At 44.4% G+C, this 19,383-nt stretch overlaps 1 protein-coding gene across 4 annotated transcripts; it reads right to left on the reverse strand.

Annotated features, from left to right (window-relative positions):
* Window positions 1-2,997: 2,997 nt before the first annotated feature.
* On the reverse strand, window positions 2,998-19,369 carry LOC140112586 (uncharacterized). Of its 4 annotated transcripts, none has more exons than XM_072132569.1 (9): window positions 13,744-14,095; window positions 10,010-10,092; window positions 9,367-9,549; window positions 9,164-9,287; window positions 8,960-9,051; window positions 8,800-8,875; window positions 5,600-5,670; window positions 5,420-5,519; window positions 2,998-4,410 (listed from the first exon to the last, which is right to left on the reverse strand). In XM_072132569.1, the coding sequence occupies exons 1-9, from the start codon at window positions 13,796-13,798 to the stop codon at window positions 3,233-3,235; spliced, it is 1,962 nt and encodes a 653-aa protein (XP_071988670.1). In that variant the 5' UTR covers window positions 13,799-14,095; the 3' UTR covers window positions 2,998-3,232. The 4 variants fall into 4 exon arrangements, with proteins under 4 accessions (XP_071988670.1, XP_071988671.1, XP_071988672.1 ...); XM_072132570.1 differs by having other exon boundaries at window positions 8,809-8,875; window positions 13,744-14,093; XM_072132571.1 differs by having other exon boundaries at window positions 10,010-10,237; window positions 13,744-13,805.
* Between the last annotated feature and the right edge of the window lie 14 nt (window positions 19,370-19,383).

The following is a 19,383-nucleotide window of genomic DNA, read 5'->3' on the forward strand; positions in this document are numbered from 1 at the left end:
CCATGTGTGTCTTCACCCTTAGGGTGCGGTCACATGTTAGAAACAAGACACCGTTTGCTGATCGCATGCATTTCCATAGAAACACATCGATCAGTTGTGGCACAACCCTGTGCGCTTTGATTCAATCAATATGTCTGACAGCACCCAAGTTACTGGGGGGCAGGAGCAGTGGCTACCTATCTACTGGGATGAATGTGCAGTGGTTACCTATCTACTGGGGGGGCGTAAGGGATGGTTACCTATCTACTGGGGGGCATGTGCTGGGGCTACCTATCTACTGGGATGAATGTGCAGTGGTTACCTATCTACTGGGGGGGCGTAAGGGATGGTTACCTATCTACTGGGGGGCATGTGCTGGGGTTACCTATCTACTGGGGGACATGTGCTGGGGTTACCTATCTACTGGGGGGCATGTGCTGGGGTTACCTATCTACTGGGGGACATGTGCTGGGGTTACCTATCTACTGGGGGGCATGTGCTGGGGTTACCTATCTACTGGGGGGCATGTGCTGGGGTTACCTATCTACTGGGGGGCATGTGCTGGGGTTACCTATCTACTGGGGGACATGTGCTGGGGTTACCTATCTACTGGGGGGCGTGTGCTGGGGTTACCTATCTACTGGGGGGCATGTGCTGGGGTTACCTATCTACTGGGGGGCATGTGCTGGGGTTACCTATCTACTGGGGGACTTGTGCTGTGGTTACCTATCTACTGGGGGGCATGTGCTGTGGTTACCTATCTACTGGGGGGCATGTGCTGGGGTTACCTATCTACTGGGGGACTTGTGCTGTGGTTACCTATCTACTGGGGGGCATGTGCTGGGGTTACCTATCTACTAGTGATGCGTATGTGGTGGTTACCTATCTACTGGGGTGTGTGTGCTGGGGTTGTGCGCCGTTTTATTCCTTATACACTTTATGGGGGAGATTTATCAGAAGTATCTGAAGTAGCAGTCAACCATGGCAGCCAATTAGAGCTCAGCTTTCATTTTTCCACAGGTGTTTACAAAATAAAAGCTTAGCTCTGATTGGTTCCATAGTCAGTCAGAACAGTTCAGATGTCAGATACTTCTGATAAATCTCCCTCTTTGATGCCACACATGGCGTTTTTTGCTAAAAAACAGACCAAAAACGGGTTCAAAACGCCATGTGTGGCATCAACCTTAGCAACTTGTATAGTCCACCATGGAATCACTTTCTCCCCTTACTCAATAGCGCCATCCGGCTCTCAAACAAGATATTATGCCCTCCCCCATATTACCATGTTCAGATCCCCTTACCAGCGGCGGTTTTTCCAAATCCGTCGGGTTTTCGTTCGGCCACGCCCCCCTATTTCTGTCGTGTGCACGCTGGCACCGATGCGTCAAAATCCGTGAAATATTCGGGAAAACGCGAATCGGGCCCTTAGTAAATGACCCCCTTTATCCGCGCATGGCAGGGAATAATCATTCTTATATTTTCATAGATTTCATGCAGGGATCCCCAACATGTTCTTGAAAAATGGGGCAATTTAATTTCTTACTTTTAATTATATTTTTATAAGTAAATATATTTTTGGGAGATTATTTAACCCCTTCAGGACGTAGCCACTTAAAGGAAATCTACCATTTGTTTTTATGCATTGTGAACCAAACATACCTTGATAATGCTGTAGCGACACTGATGCAGAAACATATCTTGTTTAATACCTGAACTGAGGGGTTTTACTGAAAAAAAAAAAAAATGGACATGGTGATGGTATAAATGTGGGGGTTGTCTTATGATTTTGACTTTTTTTGCATTATAATAAATAATAATAATAATTCTTTATATAGCGCACACAGATTACGCAGCGCTGCACAAAGCATGACAAATTGGTCCCTGTCCCCAATGGGCCTCACAATCTAAACAACCTACCAGTATGTTTTGGAGTGTGGGAGGAAACCCACGTAAACACGGAGAGAACATACAAACTCTTTGCAGGTGGCTGAGTGGGTAGCACTTCTACCTTGCAGCGCTGGAGTCCTGGGTTCTAGTCCCACCCAGGTCAACATCTGCAAAGAGTTTGTATGTTCTCTCCGTGTTTGCGTGGGTTTCCTCCGGGTCCTTCGGTTTCCTCCCACACTCCAAAACATACTGGTAGGTGAATAGATTGTGAGCCCCATGGGGACACGGACCAAGTTGACATGCTTTGTGCAGCGCTGTAAATAAATAATAATAATAATTATTTATTATAATGCAAAAAAAGTCAAAATCATACCACAAACCCCACATTTATACGTCTCTTTGGGGCTTGATGGGACTTATTTTTTATTAAAGAACATTTGTTTTTAACTTTTTTATTAGCTCCACCATGGGACATGAACAAGCAATCATCTGATTGTGGAGGAGAGACCCCCAGAAGGTTGTTTAAATGCCGCTGTCGCACTGACCAACTACAACATCCTCTCTCTGTCCACCATACTGCTCTCCCTGCATGTGGGTGCTCTTGCCTGTGTGGTGTGCTGGCCCTCTGACATGCTGTGGCCAACCCCTGCATTTGGGGTTGGTAGCATGCTAATATACTGCAACCTTGTGCATCTGGTAGGTGCTTTTCTGTTTACCCATGTTCTGACCTCGACTTATTTCTCAGAACTTTAGCCGACCTATTGGCCAAAAACTGGACTGGAATAACTTTGCCTGCCCTGAGCTCAGATTGACCTCTGACCTTCTTTTTTAGGGTCTCTCTTATACTGCGCTCAACTATCTTGGGACACTAAATAGGGACTACTCAAAAGTTAGCACCCTTGGAGCTTTCATTGGAGCCAAGTCCTGAAATGATGGTTGAAGGGTGTAAACCACTTAGACAAGAAGATCTCAAAGTGAAAACAATACAGACGGTCCCCTACTTAAGGACACCCGACTTACAGACAACCCATAGTTACAGACAGACCCCTGTGACCTCTGGTGACCTCTCTGGATGTTACTATAGTCCCAGACTGCAATGATCAGCTGTAAGGTGTCTGTAATGAAGCTTTATTGATAATCTTTGGTCCCATTACACCAAAAAATGTTTAAACTCCAATTGTCACTGGGCCAAACATTTTTTTGTCTGGATCTACAATGATAAAATATACAGTTTCCACTTACATACAAATTCAACTTAAGAACAAACCTCTGGACCCTATCTTGTACGTAACCCGGGGACTGCCTGTAGTCTTAGTTATAGGTCGCGTACAAAACTGTCCTCAGAAACAGAAATCCAAAAAGATTTTCACCTTGAATGAATAACTTGATGACTTAAAAGTCTGGATTTGTTCCTGAAACCTTCCCCACATGCTGGACATGAAAACGGCCTCTCTCCTGTATGTAATAACTGATGTTGATCAAGAATTGATTTTCTGGAAAAGCATTTCCCGCATTCTCGACATGCATATGGTTTCTCCCCCATGTGAATTCTCTGATGTTTAACAAGATTTGACTTCTGAGTAAAACCTTTACCACATTCCAAACATACAAATGGCTTCTCCCCTGTGTGGATTCTCTGATGAATCTGCAGTTTGGCTTTTCTAATAAAACATTTCCCACATTCAGAACAAGAAAATGGCCTTTCCCCCGTGTGAATTCTTCGATGTTCAACAAGATCGAAATTTTGTGTAAAACATTTCCCACATTCAGAACATGGAAAAGGTTTTTCCCCGGTGTGACATCTCTGATGATCCCTGAGTTTGGCTTTAGTTATGAAATACTTCCCACATTCGGAACATGAGAATGGCTTCTCCCCTGTGTGACTTCTCTGATGGTCCCCAAGTTTTGCTTTAGTAATGAAACATTTTCCGCACTCTAAACACGGATACGGCCTCTCTCCTGAGTGAAATCTCTGATGTTTAACAAGAGATGATTTCTGGGTAAAACATTTTCCACACTCGGAGCACGAATATGGCTTCTCCCCTGTGTGAATTCGCAGATGTTCAACGAGAGAATGCTTCTGGGTAAAACATTTCCCACATTTGGAACAAGCAAATGGCTTCTCTCCCGTGTGAATGATTTTATGTCTAGAAAGAAATGATTTTCGCATAAAACTTTTTCCACATTCTGAACAGGAGAATAACTTCTCCCCCGTGTGACTTCTCTCATGCTGATCAAGGCCTGATTTACGAGCAAACTGTTTCCCACATTCTGAACAGGTGTATGGCTTCTCCCCCGTGTGAATTCTTCTGTGTAGGAAAAGATTTGAGTTCTTGGTAAATCTTTTCCCACACTCAGCACATGGAAACATTTTACCCCCGGTCTGTGACTGACCAGCGGAATGATTATAGGATAGATCTGTAGTGTGGAATCCTAAATAATCATTTAGGGTAAAGAGGTTTTCTCTTGAAAAATTCTGCAAGGTGTTTGTATCCTCAGATTCATGAACTGGAATTACACAGCTAACCTCCGCCCAGGTTTTATCTGTCAGGAAGAAAAAATTATTTCAATTATTTCACTTTTAGACAGTGAGGACGATCATATTGTGGACATGGAATGTACTCGAATAACAGAAATGTTCTTGAAGAGTGACCGTCATTTTAGATGATTTCTGATATTGTGTGTGTGGGGGAGGGAGTGCTGTGAACATTTTTGTAACATACTGCATTAAGAAACTCTGCAAAGTGCCCCTTAGTTACAATGGTACTTCTACGTTGTTATGGCAGATCTGATCTCTCCCTGGCTGTAGTATGCTATGAGCACTATATTCAAACATCAAGCTGAAAGTGAAGGGGTTAATCCTCCTTTCTCAGAGCTGTGTAACCAAACACAGGGAGATTAGATGTGAGCTCATTCAGCCTCCATAGACACACACTGTACAGGCTGGAATACACATACCTGTGAAAGGGAGAAACATAATCTCAAATGACGGTTACACTTTAACAGTGGCAAAACATGGGGGGACATTTACTTAAAGTGTCGGTGTCTGCATTGGCTTTGTTACCGACCTGCTCTGGGAAAGAAGACACACATGTAATATTGTAGAGCTGTGCAGATACATTTCTGGTGCTGAGACCATTTTCTGTCCCTGGGACCAAAATCTGTCCCGAGCACCAGAAATGTGTCCAACAGTCCCTGCTAGAGCAGTTTTCTTTTGGTCTACTTTGCGCCAGTTTACAGCGCCCAAAAAGGGCTGCGACACATATTAATTGTGTCTGAGTTTCCACTCCGCCAAAGCCACACCCCTTTTCGGAGAAGAGTCGGAGCAGACGGAAAAAGTCATTTTTTCTGGCGCCGCCAGCTAATAAATAGGTAGGAGAGCAGAACATGTGGTGAGAGCGCCACAAAACTGGCGGAAACGCCATAGTAAATGTCCCCCATGGAGTCATCACAGCCCCATTCATCTGATGGTTTGTGGGGCAACAAATCCTCTTTACTCTAAGTCTCCATTGCAGAGCTTTAGTTTCTTGTGATTGTAGTGGTTTTTAATCACCTTCTCCAATATCCCCAGAATTCTCCTCATCCGCACAGCACAGGTCACTGCTCATATATGGCTCTACTTCCTCCAATTTAATATCTAGCAGATCTTCGCCCTGATACGAGAGATGCACAATGAATACAACAAATAACTGGATACAGTGTAAAGGATACATGCCATTATAATCCCATCTACCTGCTGAGCACACAGAATACTGTGATTTCCCCCTGGACCTCTCTCTGGGGGCTTTCTATCATTGGGTCCACCTGCAGGAGACACACACTGACTAATTACATTAAATTCAAATCTGACAGAATTCTGTCGTAAATGCACATTCATTTCCCTGCACCACACTTATCAAGGGTTTGTAAACTAGTAGTAATAGGAGGTGTCAAGAAACTAGAAAGTCTTACATTGGGGGTCATTTACTAGGGGCCCGATTTGCGTTTTCCCGACGTGTTACCCAAATTTTTCCGATTAGCACCGATTTTCCCTGAGTTGCCCCGGGATTTTGGCGCTGGCATGCACGCGACGGAAATCGGGGGGCGTGGCCGAACGAAAACCCGACGGATTCGGAAAAAACGCCTCATTTAAAAAACAAAAAGTGTCGCGGAGCTTGCACTTACCTTCACCAGGAATAGGCCGGACTTCAGCGCAGCAGCGCCACCTGGTAGACATCGGAGGAGCTACCTTAGTGAATCCCGGCCGGACCCCAATCCACCGCAGAGAACGTGCCGCTGGATTGCGAATGGACCAGGTAAGTAAATCTGCCCCAATATGTCACATGTATCATCCAGCAGAAGACACTGGGGCTCATTGACTAAGGGTCTCCTTAGTTGCTGACTTTTTTCGGACTGTGCACCTTTTTTGGGGATTGCAGGGCTTGTACAGGTATTTAGCAAGTTTCTGTGCTGGGATTGTGCACAGCTACGCTGCTTCCATGCGACAGAGACCGGGGGCGTGCCGTCGGATGATTCGACTGATTCGGACTGGGCACTGGATTTAATATTCAAATTGTGTCACAAGCCCAAGCACTTACATGCACCAGGAAGAAGAAGGTGAAGTCTGTCGGACCTGAGCGGGAGAAGCGACACATGCGGGATATCGGGCGCACGATCTTAGTGAATCGCGGCACAGTGCATTATCGTCGGACAATGCACTTTTGGTAAACTCCAGCGGCCGGGTAAGTAAATGTGCCTTTTACTGCCTATGGATAATCCCTGAATGTTCATCAGGGTATTCAGCAGTCCTGCTACTTACTTTAGCCCCTTTCAAGTCACAGTTACTTTAAAAATCTATAACTTTTCGATTTTTCCATGTACAGAGCTGTGTGAATACTTATTTTTTGCATAACAAATTTTACCTCTCATTGACATTACTTATTATTCCATGCCGCGTACTGGAAAGAAAATTCCAAAATGTGGTGCAAAAAAAAAACGCATTTCTTGTGGGATCAGTTTTTACGACTTTCACTATGCGCTCCAAATGATGTCTACTTCATTCTTTGGTTTGGTACAATCACGGAGATACCAAATTTATATAGGTTTTATTGTGTTTTAAAACGTTTTCAAAAATTAAAACAATCTGTACAAAAAATATTTCATTTCACCATCTTCTGATGCTTTTTCATACTTCAATAGACAGAAGAGGTGGTTTTAGAAAACCAAAAGTGGGCTGGAACGGCGCTATTCGGACAAGGGTCTTCAAGAAGGTTAACCCCTTAAGGACGGAGGGTTTTTCGGCTAATTTCTCGCTCTCCAACTTCAAAAATCCATAACTTTTTCATTTTTACGTGTACAGACCTGTGTGAGGGCTTATTTTGTGTGTAACAAATTTTACTTTCCTGTAATGTTATTTATTTTAACATGCCGTGTACTGCGAAGCTGAAAAAAAATTCCAAATGTGGAAAATTTTTTAAAAAAACGCACATGCGTCACATTCTTGTGGGCTCAGTTTTTACGACTTTCACTCTTCGCTCCAAATAACACGCCTACTTTATTCTTTGGTTCGGTGCGATCGCGGTGATACCAAATTTATATAGGTTTTATTGTGTTTTAATACATTTTCAAAAATTAAACGAATGTGTACAAAAAAGAAAAATTTTTTGCCATCGTCTGACGCTAATAACTTTTTCATACTTTGGCGCACGGAAATGTGTGTGGGGTCATTTTTTGCAAAATGAGGCGACGTTTTCATTGCTACCGTTTTGAGGTCTGTGCGACATTTTGATCATTTTTTATTTCATTTTTTATGTTATGTAAAAAGGTGTAAAAGTCGCATTTCGGACATTTGGGCGCCATTTCCCGCCCCGGAGGTCACCGCCGGCCGTAACCGTTTTTATATTTTGATAGATCGGGCATTTTGGGACGCGGCGATACCTAATATGTCTGTGATTTTTACTGTTTGATATGTTTTATATCCGTTCTAGGGAAAGGGGGGTGATTTGAACTTTTAATATTTTATTATTTTTTTTTATTTTTTAAACTTTTTTTTTTCACTATCTTTTAGACCATCTAGGGTACATTAACCCTAGATGGTCAGATCGCTCCTACCATATACTGCAATACTACAGTATTGCAATATATGGCATTTTTGCAGGTCATACATTACAATGAGCCACTGGCTCATTGTAACGAACCTGCATAAACCATGTAGCCTCGTGTCAAAAGAAGACCCGAGGCTACCATGGTAACCGATCGCCGCCCCCCGATGACGTTCGGGGGCGTGGCGATCGAAAAAAAGATGACGCCGCCCGTGCGCCGCCGTCTTTTAGACGCCGCCGGCGACTTTGCCGGCGGCGTTTAGAGGGTTAATAGCCGCGATCGGTGCTAGCACCGACCGCGGTTATTAGCGGTGGGGGTTTTGTGCAAAATGCAAAAACCCCCACCTCTGTATGAAGAGGATTCAGCCTGTGAGCCCTCTTCATACAACCCTTATACCTCTGCGCCGTAGAGCTACGGCGCAGAGCGTTAAGGGGTTAAAATGCTTTATTCCATAGTAGACGCGTTTCGGGCTAATCAGCCCTTCTTCAAGTACAATTGGATAAAATAGGATGTGATTTTCAGCGGCAGCTTAATCCGCCAAACCAAAAAGATTTTTTGTGAGATGAGCTGACGTTTTTAGTCCCTTGATTTTGAGGACTTTGCAACCCTTTGATCACTTTCTATAAAAAATTTTAGTGTGATGTAAAATGTCATCAATGTGGCGTTTCGGTCATTTGGGCGCTATTTTCCATTAGGCGGTTTAGCACCAGGAATAACCGTTTTTATTTTTTGATAGATTCAGCATTTTGGGACGCGCTGATACCCAACATGTTTGTGATTTTTACTGTTTATCTATGGGACCCTCTAAACGACTCTCTCCGTTACTATCAATCAAAACCTCCCCCTTCTTACTCCACCAACCAGTCGTCATGAACAGCTCTTCATCTTCATCTATAACCTCAACTTTAACATTCAGTAAATCTTCATCCTTAACAGAGAAGACAAAAACAAACCATTTCTGAGATCACCAAGGTCTTTTATCTGAGTGTTACTCGACTTCATCTCCATCTACCTGCTCATCCTGGAGCTCATAGAGATCCTCCTCTGGATAACCAGGGACAGACACAAGACATCCTTCTGGTGAACATCTATTACTGGATCCATCTGTAGGAGACACAGTGACTCCGAAGTGTAAATGTGATGGTCAGATGATACTGGGGTGTAAGGATCCTCAAAGCTTCTATCTCTTTTACCATCAAGGGAAGTCTTCTCTTACCTTGTGGTATGAAGGTCTTGTGGTCCTCCGTCATGACGTCCTTGTACTGGTCCTTGTGTCCTTCTATGTAGTCCCACTCCTCCAGGGAGAAATGGACAGTGACATCCTGACATCTTATAGGAACCTGACAACCACAATGATACAGTCATCACCCAGACACATCACCCTTTGTATAATGTCCCAGCATCCCCTGCAGCGCTCACCTCTCCGCTCAGCAGCTCCAGGATCTTGTGTGTGAGCTCCAGTATCTTCTGCTCCATGTTCCTCTCACGTGTCAGTGATGGAAGTAGAGGCTCCATGATGGAGCTCTGGCTCCTTGCACCAGATACATCAGGGTGGCTGATAGGGGGCACAGACTTATCAGAGGTCTTCACTATTGTGTAATCCTGTGTATGGAGAGACTCTGATAAATATTACTACGTACATTTCTCCAGCAACAACAGACCTCAACTTGATGGATTTCAAATCTATACCATGCAAATGGTTGATCTCCTTTTTCACATAAATATATTAAGTAGGATATAAAGAGGCTTCAGGTGAGCACATTGTGGGGCTCAAACAGGAGCAACACTCGCACCAACAATGTCAATGGGAAATGATGGCAGGAGCAGGACCTGCTCAATCTTTCGGGGTGTGGGCAGGCGGCTCAGCCACCTTATGGTTATGAGCCAATACAAAGGATTGGGGTCGGAAGTTATATGCAAAATCGGCTAGGTCACACCCCCATTACACGGTCTTAAAACCAAGAAGCAGGAATTATGGGAAATGAAGTGGGGAGCAGAACATCAATTTGCTAGGAAAATTAGTACATGACCACATCCAAAAGATATTGTGCGACTTCCTCACCTCTCCAGTCAACAAGTAGATGATCTCCAGGGTTAACTTCAGTATACTTCTGGTGATCCCTTTCTTGCCCTTGTCCATCCTTGCTGGATCAAGATGGAAATGTATTATGTAGGATCAGCTGAAGGGTCCACACTTGGTGCCCACACGGGGGAAATTGTACATCCTTTTATTTGGGATGTAAACTTGCCTTGTACCTTGATTTGTGCTGGACGATTATTACTAAAATTCCTTAAAATTAGAATATTGTTACATACAACATGAAGAGAAGGGGCCACATTCTTCAAAAACAGTGAACTTGCTGCACAATTGTGGCGCACATATGACAGACTTATGGCGCACGGTCTGACTAAACAGAAAAATGCCCTTTTATGCGCAGTATATATATAGACACAGTGCAGCCACGATACAAAACTGGCGCAAACACTTTATGTGTATGTGCTCCTGTATGTACTGTACATGTCCCCTGCTCCTCCATGTGATGGAGCTGCCAGGCTGTCACCATATACATCCTGTATGTACTGTACATGTCCCCTGCTCCTCCATGTGATGGAAGCTGCCAGGCTGTCACCATATACATCCTGTATGTACTGTACATGTCCCCTGCTCCTCCATGTGATGGAGCTGCCAGGCTGTCACCATATACATCCTGTATGTACTGTACATGTCCCCTGCTCCTCCATGTGATGGAAGCTGCCAGGCTGTCACCATATACATCCTGTATGTACTGTACATGTCCCCTGCTCCTCCATGTGATGGAGCTGCCAGGCTGTCACCATATACATCCTGTATGTACTGTACATGTCCCCTGCTCCTCCATGTGATGGAAGCTGCCGGGCTGTCACCATATACATCCTGTATGTACTGTACATGTCCCCTGCTCCTCCATGTGATGGAAGCTGTCAGGCTGTCACCATATACATCCTGTATGTACTGTACATGTCCCCTGCTCCTCCATGTGATGGAAGCTGCCAGGCTGTCACCATATACATCCTGTATGTACTGTACATGTCCCCTGCTCCTCCATGTGATGGAAGCTGCCCGGCTGTCACCATATACATCCTGTATGTACTGTACATGTCCCCTGCTCCTCCATGTGATGGAGCTGCCCGGCTGTCACCATATACATTCTGTATACACTGTACATGTCCCCTGCTCCTCCATGTGATGGAAGCTGTCAGGCTGTCACCATATACATCCTGTATGTACTGTACATGTCCCTGCTCCTCCATGTGATGGAAGCTGCCAGGCTGTCACCATATACATCCTGTATGTACTGTACATGTCCCCTGCTCCTGCATGTGATGGAAGCTGCCAGGCTGTCACCATATACATCCTGTATGTGCTCTGTTCAGTGTTCACTGGATTTACTTGTGGGAAACTAAATGGATTTAATGCTAAATTACTTTAAGAGCACACGAGGCATCATGGGATCTGTGGGCAAGCTAACTGGCCTCAGCCTGGGGGCACAGACTGACAGATATTTGTCTCCGCCCACTTCACCTCTGGTGAGAAAGATTTTTGTCAAACACATTCGGAACAGAAAATGCCAGAGAGAAAAGGATGAGAAGCACAAAGTAGCATCAGAGGGGGAATCACATATAATAATTTAGTAAAATCACTACAGCTTTACAGTTACACTTTAAAACTTTATTTTATGTTGAGCTGAGCAACAAATTGTGATTATTAGGCTAAGTTCACACTATCGTCAGCTTTTCCTATCCTACCTTCTGCTTAAAACTGTAAAATACTTACGTTGAACGGATCTATTATAAATTCCATTGGAATCAATGCAAGTTTCTATGTCATCCGTTGTAATCGGTAAGACATTTATTTGTTGTTCCTCCATTTTTTTGGAGCTTGAAGTACTTTAAAAAAAAATAAAAAATTAATTCCTAACAGATGATGACCAACTGACCATAACGGATGATATTAAGTTATCTTTTACATTGAAGTCAGTGGGGATGGATAGTAAGTGTCAGTTTTATCTTAATATATAAAAATCGAAAATGAATGATGGATTATAGATAAATGTGAGGTACAGGCAGTCCCCTACTTAAGGAGACCCGAATTACAGATGACCCCTAGTTACAGACGGGCCCTTCTGCTCACTGTGACCTTTGGTGAAGCTCTCAGTGAATGCACTGATCAGCTGTAAAATGTCTGTAATATAGCTTTATTGATAATTTGTATGTTCTCTCCGTGTTTGTGTGGGTTTCCTCTGGGTCCTCCAGTTTCCTCCCACACTCCAAAACATACTGGTAAGATGAATAGATTGTGAGCCCCATGGGGGCAGGGACTGATTTGGCAAAACTCTGCGCTGCGCTGCTTAATCTGTGTGCGCTATATAAATAATAATTATTATAATCCTTATATACAATAAAAAATTTGGAAACTCCAATTCTCACTGGCGAATGTATTTTTTTTGTGTATGGATCTACAATGATAAAATATACAGTTTCGACTAACATACAAATTCAACTTAAGAACAAACCTATGGAACCTATCTTGTACGTAACCCGGGGACTGCCTGTATAGAGAGCGATGGGTGGACATATAGAAATAAGAGATCTGTAGATGACATCTATGAGGGACAGACATATAGATGTGAGGGATGAGCAGGATAGATTAGACAGATGTAGAAGCATTAGATGTATTGAAAGTGAAGTTTGTATGGGACACAGTCACCCGTTATGTTCAGTTATTATTACTGTTTATTTCCCATCGAATATCTTTTTGAAACGCAGGTAAGTAGGAAATCCTGGCGGCAGTGTGAATGTACCCTTACAGCTTTGAAATGAGCTTGAATATCCAGCAGGAACCGGTCATTGGGTGAAATGTAAAAACCTAATGACAGATTCCCTTTTAGTGTTTAAATGATCAGTGATCAGTTTTACACCGGATTAATTTCCCCCTCTGATGATAAATGTCAGAGTTCTGAGATCCTACATGTGTCCCTGCATGTAACCCTAGATGTGTCCCTGCATGTGACCCTAGATGTGACCCTACATATAACCCTACATGTTACCCTAGATATGACCCTACATGTAACCCTAGATATGACCCTACATGTAACCCTAGATATAACCCTACATGTAACCCTAGATATAACCCTAGATATGACCCTACATGTAACCCTAGATATGACCCTACATATGACCCTGCATGTAACCCTAGATATGACCCTGCATGTAACCCTAGATATGACCCTGCATGTAACCCTAGATATGACCCTGCATGTAACCCTAGATATGACCCTACATGTAACCCTAGATATGACCCTACATGTAACCCTAGATACAACCCTACATGTTACCCTAGATGTGACCCTGCACGTAACCCTAGATATAACCCTGCATGTAACCCTAGATATGACCCCACATGTAACCCTAGATATAACCCTGCATGTAACCCTAGATATGACCCCACATGTAACCCTAGATATGACCCTGCATGTAACCCTAGATATGACCCTACATGTAACCCTAGATATGACCCTACATGTAACCCAAGATACGACCCTACATGTAACCCTAGATACAACCCTACATGTTACCCTAGATGTGACCCTGCACGTAACCCTAGATATAACCCTACATGTAACCCTAGATATGACCCCACATGTAACCCTAGATATAGCCCGCGCACAGGTCATATCCCGCTAGCGTCTCCTCCAGGTCACAGCCCGGGCTGTATCACCCTCCCTCCTCCCCGCACTGACTACCAGTCATACACACCCGGCCAGGACTTCACATGGAGACGGCGCAGGACCTGAGATGATGTCAGCATCATGTGATCAGTCACATGACAGGGCAGCGATCAGCAGTACACTGCGAAAGGACCTGTGATGATGTCATCGTGTGAGGAGAATCTATAGCCTGGACATGCTGGGAGTTGTAGTCCTCTTCTCTGATATCACATAATACCAGCCTGGACATACTGGGAGATGTAGTCCTCTGATATCACATAACAACAACCTGACCATGCTGGGAGTTGTAGTCCTCGCCTCTAATATCACAGCCTGTACGTGACGGTAGTTGTACTCCTCTTCTCTGATATCACATAATACCAGCCTGGACATGATGGGAGATGTAGTCCTCTTCTCTGAGATCACATAATACCAGCCTGGACATGATGGGAGATGTAGTCATCTTCTCTGATATCACATAATACCAGCCTGGACATGATGGGAGATGTAGTCCTCTTCTCTGAGATCACATAATACCAGCCTGGACATGATGGGAGATGTAGTCATCTTCTCTGATATCACATAATACCAGCCTGGGCATGCTGGGGGTTCTAGTCCTCTGATATCACATAAGAACAGCCCGTGCATGCTGGGAGTTGTAGGCCTCTCCTCTGATATAACATAAGAACAGCCTGGACATGCTGGGAGTTGTATTCCTCTCCTCGTGTAATGTCCTCTGATATCAAATAATAACAGCCTGGACATGTTTGGAGTTGTAGTTATTGCCTCGAATGCTTCCTGGCTTTGTGATTATTTCATTACAACTTCTTTCCTCTTTGTTCATCAATGGGTGTTCCAGGTTATTTGTATAGACCTCTAGGGACATGGACCCGGACTGCTGGTGGCGTCCGCTCGGGGGGGCTACAGGCGCTTTCACACATCACACAGACTCCTCCTACTATAGGTGGATTGTATTAGGGTGCTCTCAGACGTAGCGCCTTGACCCCATTTAGAGACCAGCACCCGGTATCTTGTATTGTCTAAATGCCAGATACTGGGCAGGGGTATAAGGGTACATTCACACAGCGGTATGCCCGCCGTGCGCCCCTCCTCCCTCCATAGAGAATAGCGGCGCACGGCCGCACACACGCCAAAAGATAGAGCATGCTCTTTCTTTTTGCGGTGTGCGGGCCGGATCGGTGCCACACATGTGTGGCACCGCATCTGCGCCGCGCCGCTATTGCCGTCTATGGGGACGTACATGCGGCCGCAAATTTGGAGATGCAGACTTCTGAATGAGGTCACCTTCCCCCTCAGAAACAGTCTTGCTAATAAGGGGGAGTCCCACTAAGGGCGCATTCACACAATGCGTTGCGTTTTTGATGCGTTCCACTGGCTTCCGCCTTGATTACATGCTAAGGTTGCATTGCATTTCCACTGCATCTGCTAAAACGCAATGTAACCTTAGCATGTAATCACGGCTGAAGCCAGTGTAATGCATCAAAAACGCAACGCACAACGCGACGCAATGCATCGTGTGAATGCACCCTGAGGGCGCGTTCACACGTTGCGTTTTGACCTGCGTTTTCATTGCGTTTGAAACACATATACAACAGCTGAGGAGAGGTGATTTGCCTAATTACATCACTGTTAACATTTACATTTACAAAATGTATTGTAAACGCGATATTAACGCATGTGTTTTAACACATGCGTTAACATTGTGTCAACAAACGTAAACGGTATTGTAATTAGGCAAATTACCTCTCATCAGCTGTTGTAATGTGTTTCAAACGCAATGAAAACGCAACCAAAACGCAACGTGTGAACGCGCCCTCAGGCTCTCTCGCCCAGGGACCTACTTGAACCTGGAGCCGGCCCTGCAACAGCTGAGGAGAAGTTATTTGCCTGATAACATTACTGTTTACAGTAGTTAATGCTATGTTAACGCATGCGTTAACAAAACGCATTAAACCCTTCCCCCGCAGCCCTTTTTCGTTATTGCGTTTTAATTTTTCACTCCCTTTTTATTTTTCCATGTACAGAGCTGTATGAGGGCTGTATGTTTTCTGCGTAACAAATTGCGCTTCATAGTGATGGTATTGAATATTCTATGCGAGGGAAGCGGGAAAAATATTCCAAATGCAATAAAATTGCTGGTGTCATATTAAACTGAAGAACTTCCTCTTTCAGATCTCATGATTAGATTGTGAGCCCCATGGGGACAGGGACTGATTTGGAAAGCTCCGTGCAGCACTGTGGAATAGGTTGGCGCTATATAAATATAGAGATTATTATTATACAGACGCAGTTGGAAATGCAAGATGCAGATAAAGATCCAGTTCCTGCTTATTTTTAACTGCCTTTATGTCCCGTTCTTTAGCTCAAAGAACCATCAGCCTGATCTGAAAGATTCTTATCTTTAATATGACACAAGCAGCACGTTTCTAGATGCCATAAAACAGACAATTAGGGCATATGAAGCGCTAAACTTGACTCATCCCATGTGAAAATGAGGTGACCAGAGTTATAATTATAGGTAAATGGGTGGAATTTCACATAAAAAGGGAATTGTATAAAGGACATTTCATCCCCAACCTGAGGGGACTAGTAGTTTAGTGGGGTAAAACCTGTGAACAGGTTCCCTTTAATTAAGCTTTAGGTGTTGCCCTGTGTGCTCCCCTCACCACCACTGGATGCCATAGACCTCTATGGGTGTATGGAGCATAGTCATTTTCTTATCATAATAACATAACATAATGGGGCAGATTTACTTACCCGGTCCATTCGCGATCCAGTGGCACGTTCTCTGCGGTGGATTCGTGTCCGGCCGGGATTCACTAAGGCAGTTCCTCCGACGTCCACCAGATGTCGCTGCTGCGCTGAAGTTCCCCGAGGCCCGCCGGAATGCCCTGAAATTCACTGGCCTATTCCTAGTGAAGGTAAGCGCGAGTCCAGCGAACTTTTTTTTTAAATTGCGGCGGTTCTTCCGAATCCGTCGGGTTTTCGTTCGGCCATGCCCCCCAATTTCCGTCACGTGCATGCCAGCGCCGATGCGCCGCAATCCGATCGCTTGCGCCAAAATCCGGGGCAATTCAGGGGAAATCGGCACAAATCAGAAATACGTCTGGAAAACGCGAATTGGGCCCTTAGTAAATGACCCCCAATATGACTGACCCCCATTGAAAAAAACCTTTATTTCTGTTCCGTTTATACATGACATATAATTAGTGTGTGTACGGTATTTCAAGGGACAAGGCTTTCTAGGAAAACATCAATGTCACCTTGGGAGAGATCTTGATATTCGGTTGACCCATATACAGAAGAACGCGTCTCACGTGGGCAACTTCTCAAACTTGCATACTTTCTGATGATCGACAAGGTAAGACTTCCGCGTATAACACTTGCCACACAGAGAGCAGGAAAACGGCTTTACCCCCATGTGGGAGCGTTCGTGCTGAACGAGAACGGACTTGTGCGAAAACCGCTTCCCGCACATAGAGCAGGAGAACGGCTTCTCCCCCGTGTGAATACTGCCATGTTCTATCAGGCTGGCTTTCCGTGTAAAACATTTGCCGCACTCGGAGCAGGCAAAGGGTTTCTCTCCTACGTGACTCCTCTCGTGTTGTACGACGGCCGTTTTATGCGAAAACCTCTTTCCACACACAGAGCAGGAAAATCTCTTTACCCCCATGTGGATTCTTTGATGTTCGACAAGGTTAGCCTTCCGAGAGAAACACTTGCCGCACTCGGGACAGGAGAATGGCTTCTCCCCAGTGTGGATTTTTTGATGCGTAACAAGGTTAAACTTTAACATGAAGCATTTCCCACACTCGGAACACGAAAACGGTTTCTCCCCTGCGTGGATCTTCAAGTGTTTCACAAGTTTACACTTTTTCGCAAAACTTTTTCCGCACTCTGAACACAAAAAAGGTTTTTCCCCCGTGTGAGTCCTCTGGTGTTTCACGAGGTTAGACCGTCTGGTAAAGCACTTGTCACACTCCGAACACGAGAAACACTTCTCTCCGGTGTGAATGTTCTGATGTTGGATAAAATCGGATTGCCTTACAAAACTTTCTCCACACTTTGTGCACAGAAATGGTTTATCGCTCGCGTGATACGTTCTCTCGTGTCTAAAAAGTTCCGATTTCCTGGCAAACCATTTCTCGCATTCTGAACATGAAAATGGCTTCTCTCCCGTGTGAATTTTCTGATGCTGAGCGAGAGTGGACTTCAGACGAAAACGTTTACCACATTCCGAACACGAAAATGGCTTCTCCCCTGTGTGAATTCTCTGGTGCTGAAGGAAACCACTTTTCTGAGTAAAACATTTGCCACAATCAGAACACGGAAATGGTTTCTCCCCGGTGTGAATTCTCACGTGCCGAAGAAGATTGGTCCTATTTTTGAAGCACTTTCCACAGTCAAAACAAGGGTGCGATCTCCCATCTGTTTGAGCTGAAATTAATGAATTATGCAAAGAGTGCTCCTCATCATATGAAGGGCTAAGTTGTAGATGACTACTAGAAAGGTTTGATGATAGGTCTGAAGCAAATAAATATCCTGGAAAATTTTGTGTAAAGTTGTTAACTGTAGTTTTACAATCAGGAGGTAAAATCAGGTGTTGATTAGGGGGATCTGAAGACGTGGGGGTACCTGAAATGAGAACAAAAAAATCATGGATGGTAAAATCTAAAGCTAAAACTTATTTTCCCAACCGACTATAAGAAGTCTCAAGCTTGTCATGCTATAGGAGGTATGTCAGCCAATCCTCTTTCTATGGGACCTACTGACAGGATTGGCTCCAGGTTTCAGTAGGCCCCTGGGTGACAGAGCCTCACTGGGCCCCTTTGCAGTGAACTCACGTGGCAGCATTAAACATTCAGAAACTACAACAGTCTCCTGTTCCCTAGTTTATCATATCAAACAGCCCCACTATGGATTCATTAGATAAAGCCCACGCCCTTATCCTATGGATTCCTTATGTGGGCACTCCCAGCAGCTCTGGGCCCCGGCATATGCCCATGTTTGCCCAGTGCTGGGGTCAGCCCTGCCTACTGACCATCCATGAGTCTTGGGTCATCCCATTGATGTGTATGAAGGAATAATTGTGAGACACATGTCAGATCTATACTCTATATAGTTATTTGTTACTATACTGCTTAGTGTTCTGTCATGAAGTTTCTCCTTCCTCACCCGGATCGATATCTAAGGTCAACTCCTCTTCCTTAGATTCATCATTCGCCATGTCATTGTCATCTTCCGTGACTTCAACTTTAATGTGGATCAGATCTTCACCCTGAACAAACACAAATTATAAATAACTTTGTTATAATCGACTATTAAAAAAAAAAATCCATGAGACCTCAGAGCCATCTACCTGATCATCCTGGAGATCATAGTGATCATCCATGGTAGCATCCTGGGTATGCACAGCATGGGGGCATCTGGTTTGGTCATTTCTCTTAGTGGATCTATCTGTAGGAGACAGATGTTGTGTATGAGAGATCACCAGATGTTGTGGGTGGCCTTTAAAATGTTTTTTCTTCCATTACCTGGTATGGCGAGGGGCGGGTGGTCCTCCATCATAATGTCCTTGTACTGGTCCTTGTGTCCTTCTATGTAGTCCCACTCCTCCAGGGAGAAATAGACGCTGACATCCTGACACCTTATAGGGACCTGACACCCA

The sequence above is a fragment of the Engystomops pustulosus genome, unplaced genomic scaffold (assembly GCF_040894005.1).
Source record: "Engystomops pustulosus unplaced genomic scaffold, aEngPut4.maternal MAT_SCAFFOLD_909, whole genome shotgun sequence".
Taxonomy (NCBI): Eukaryota; Metazoa; Chordata; class Amphibia; order Anura; family Leptodactylidae; genus Engystomops; species Engystomops pustulosus.

Bases quoted from the DNA above. Each gene is read 5' to 3' on its own strand.
- LOC140112586 (XM_072132572.1), bottom strand. From the start codon at position 19,283: ATGATGGAGGACCACCCGCCCCTCGCCATACCAG. The intron at 18,351-18,890 runs GTGAGGAAGGAG...TTCTCATTTCAG, and splicing joins GACCTTAGATATCGATCCGG to GTACCCCCACGTCTTCAGAT. The intron at 4,256-17,058 runs GTATGCAAGTTT...TCCGCTGGTCAG, and splicing joins ACCTTGTCGATCATCAGAAA to TCACAGACCGGGGGTAAAAT.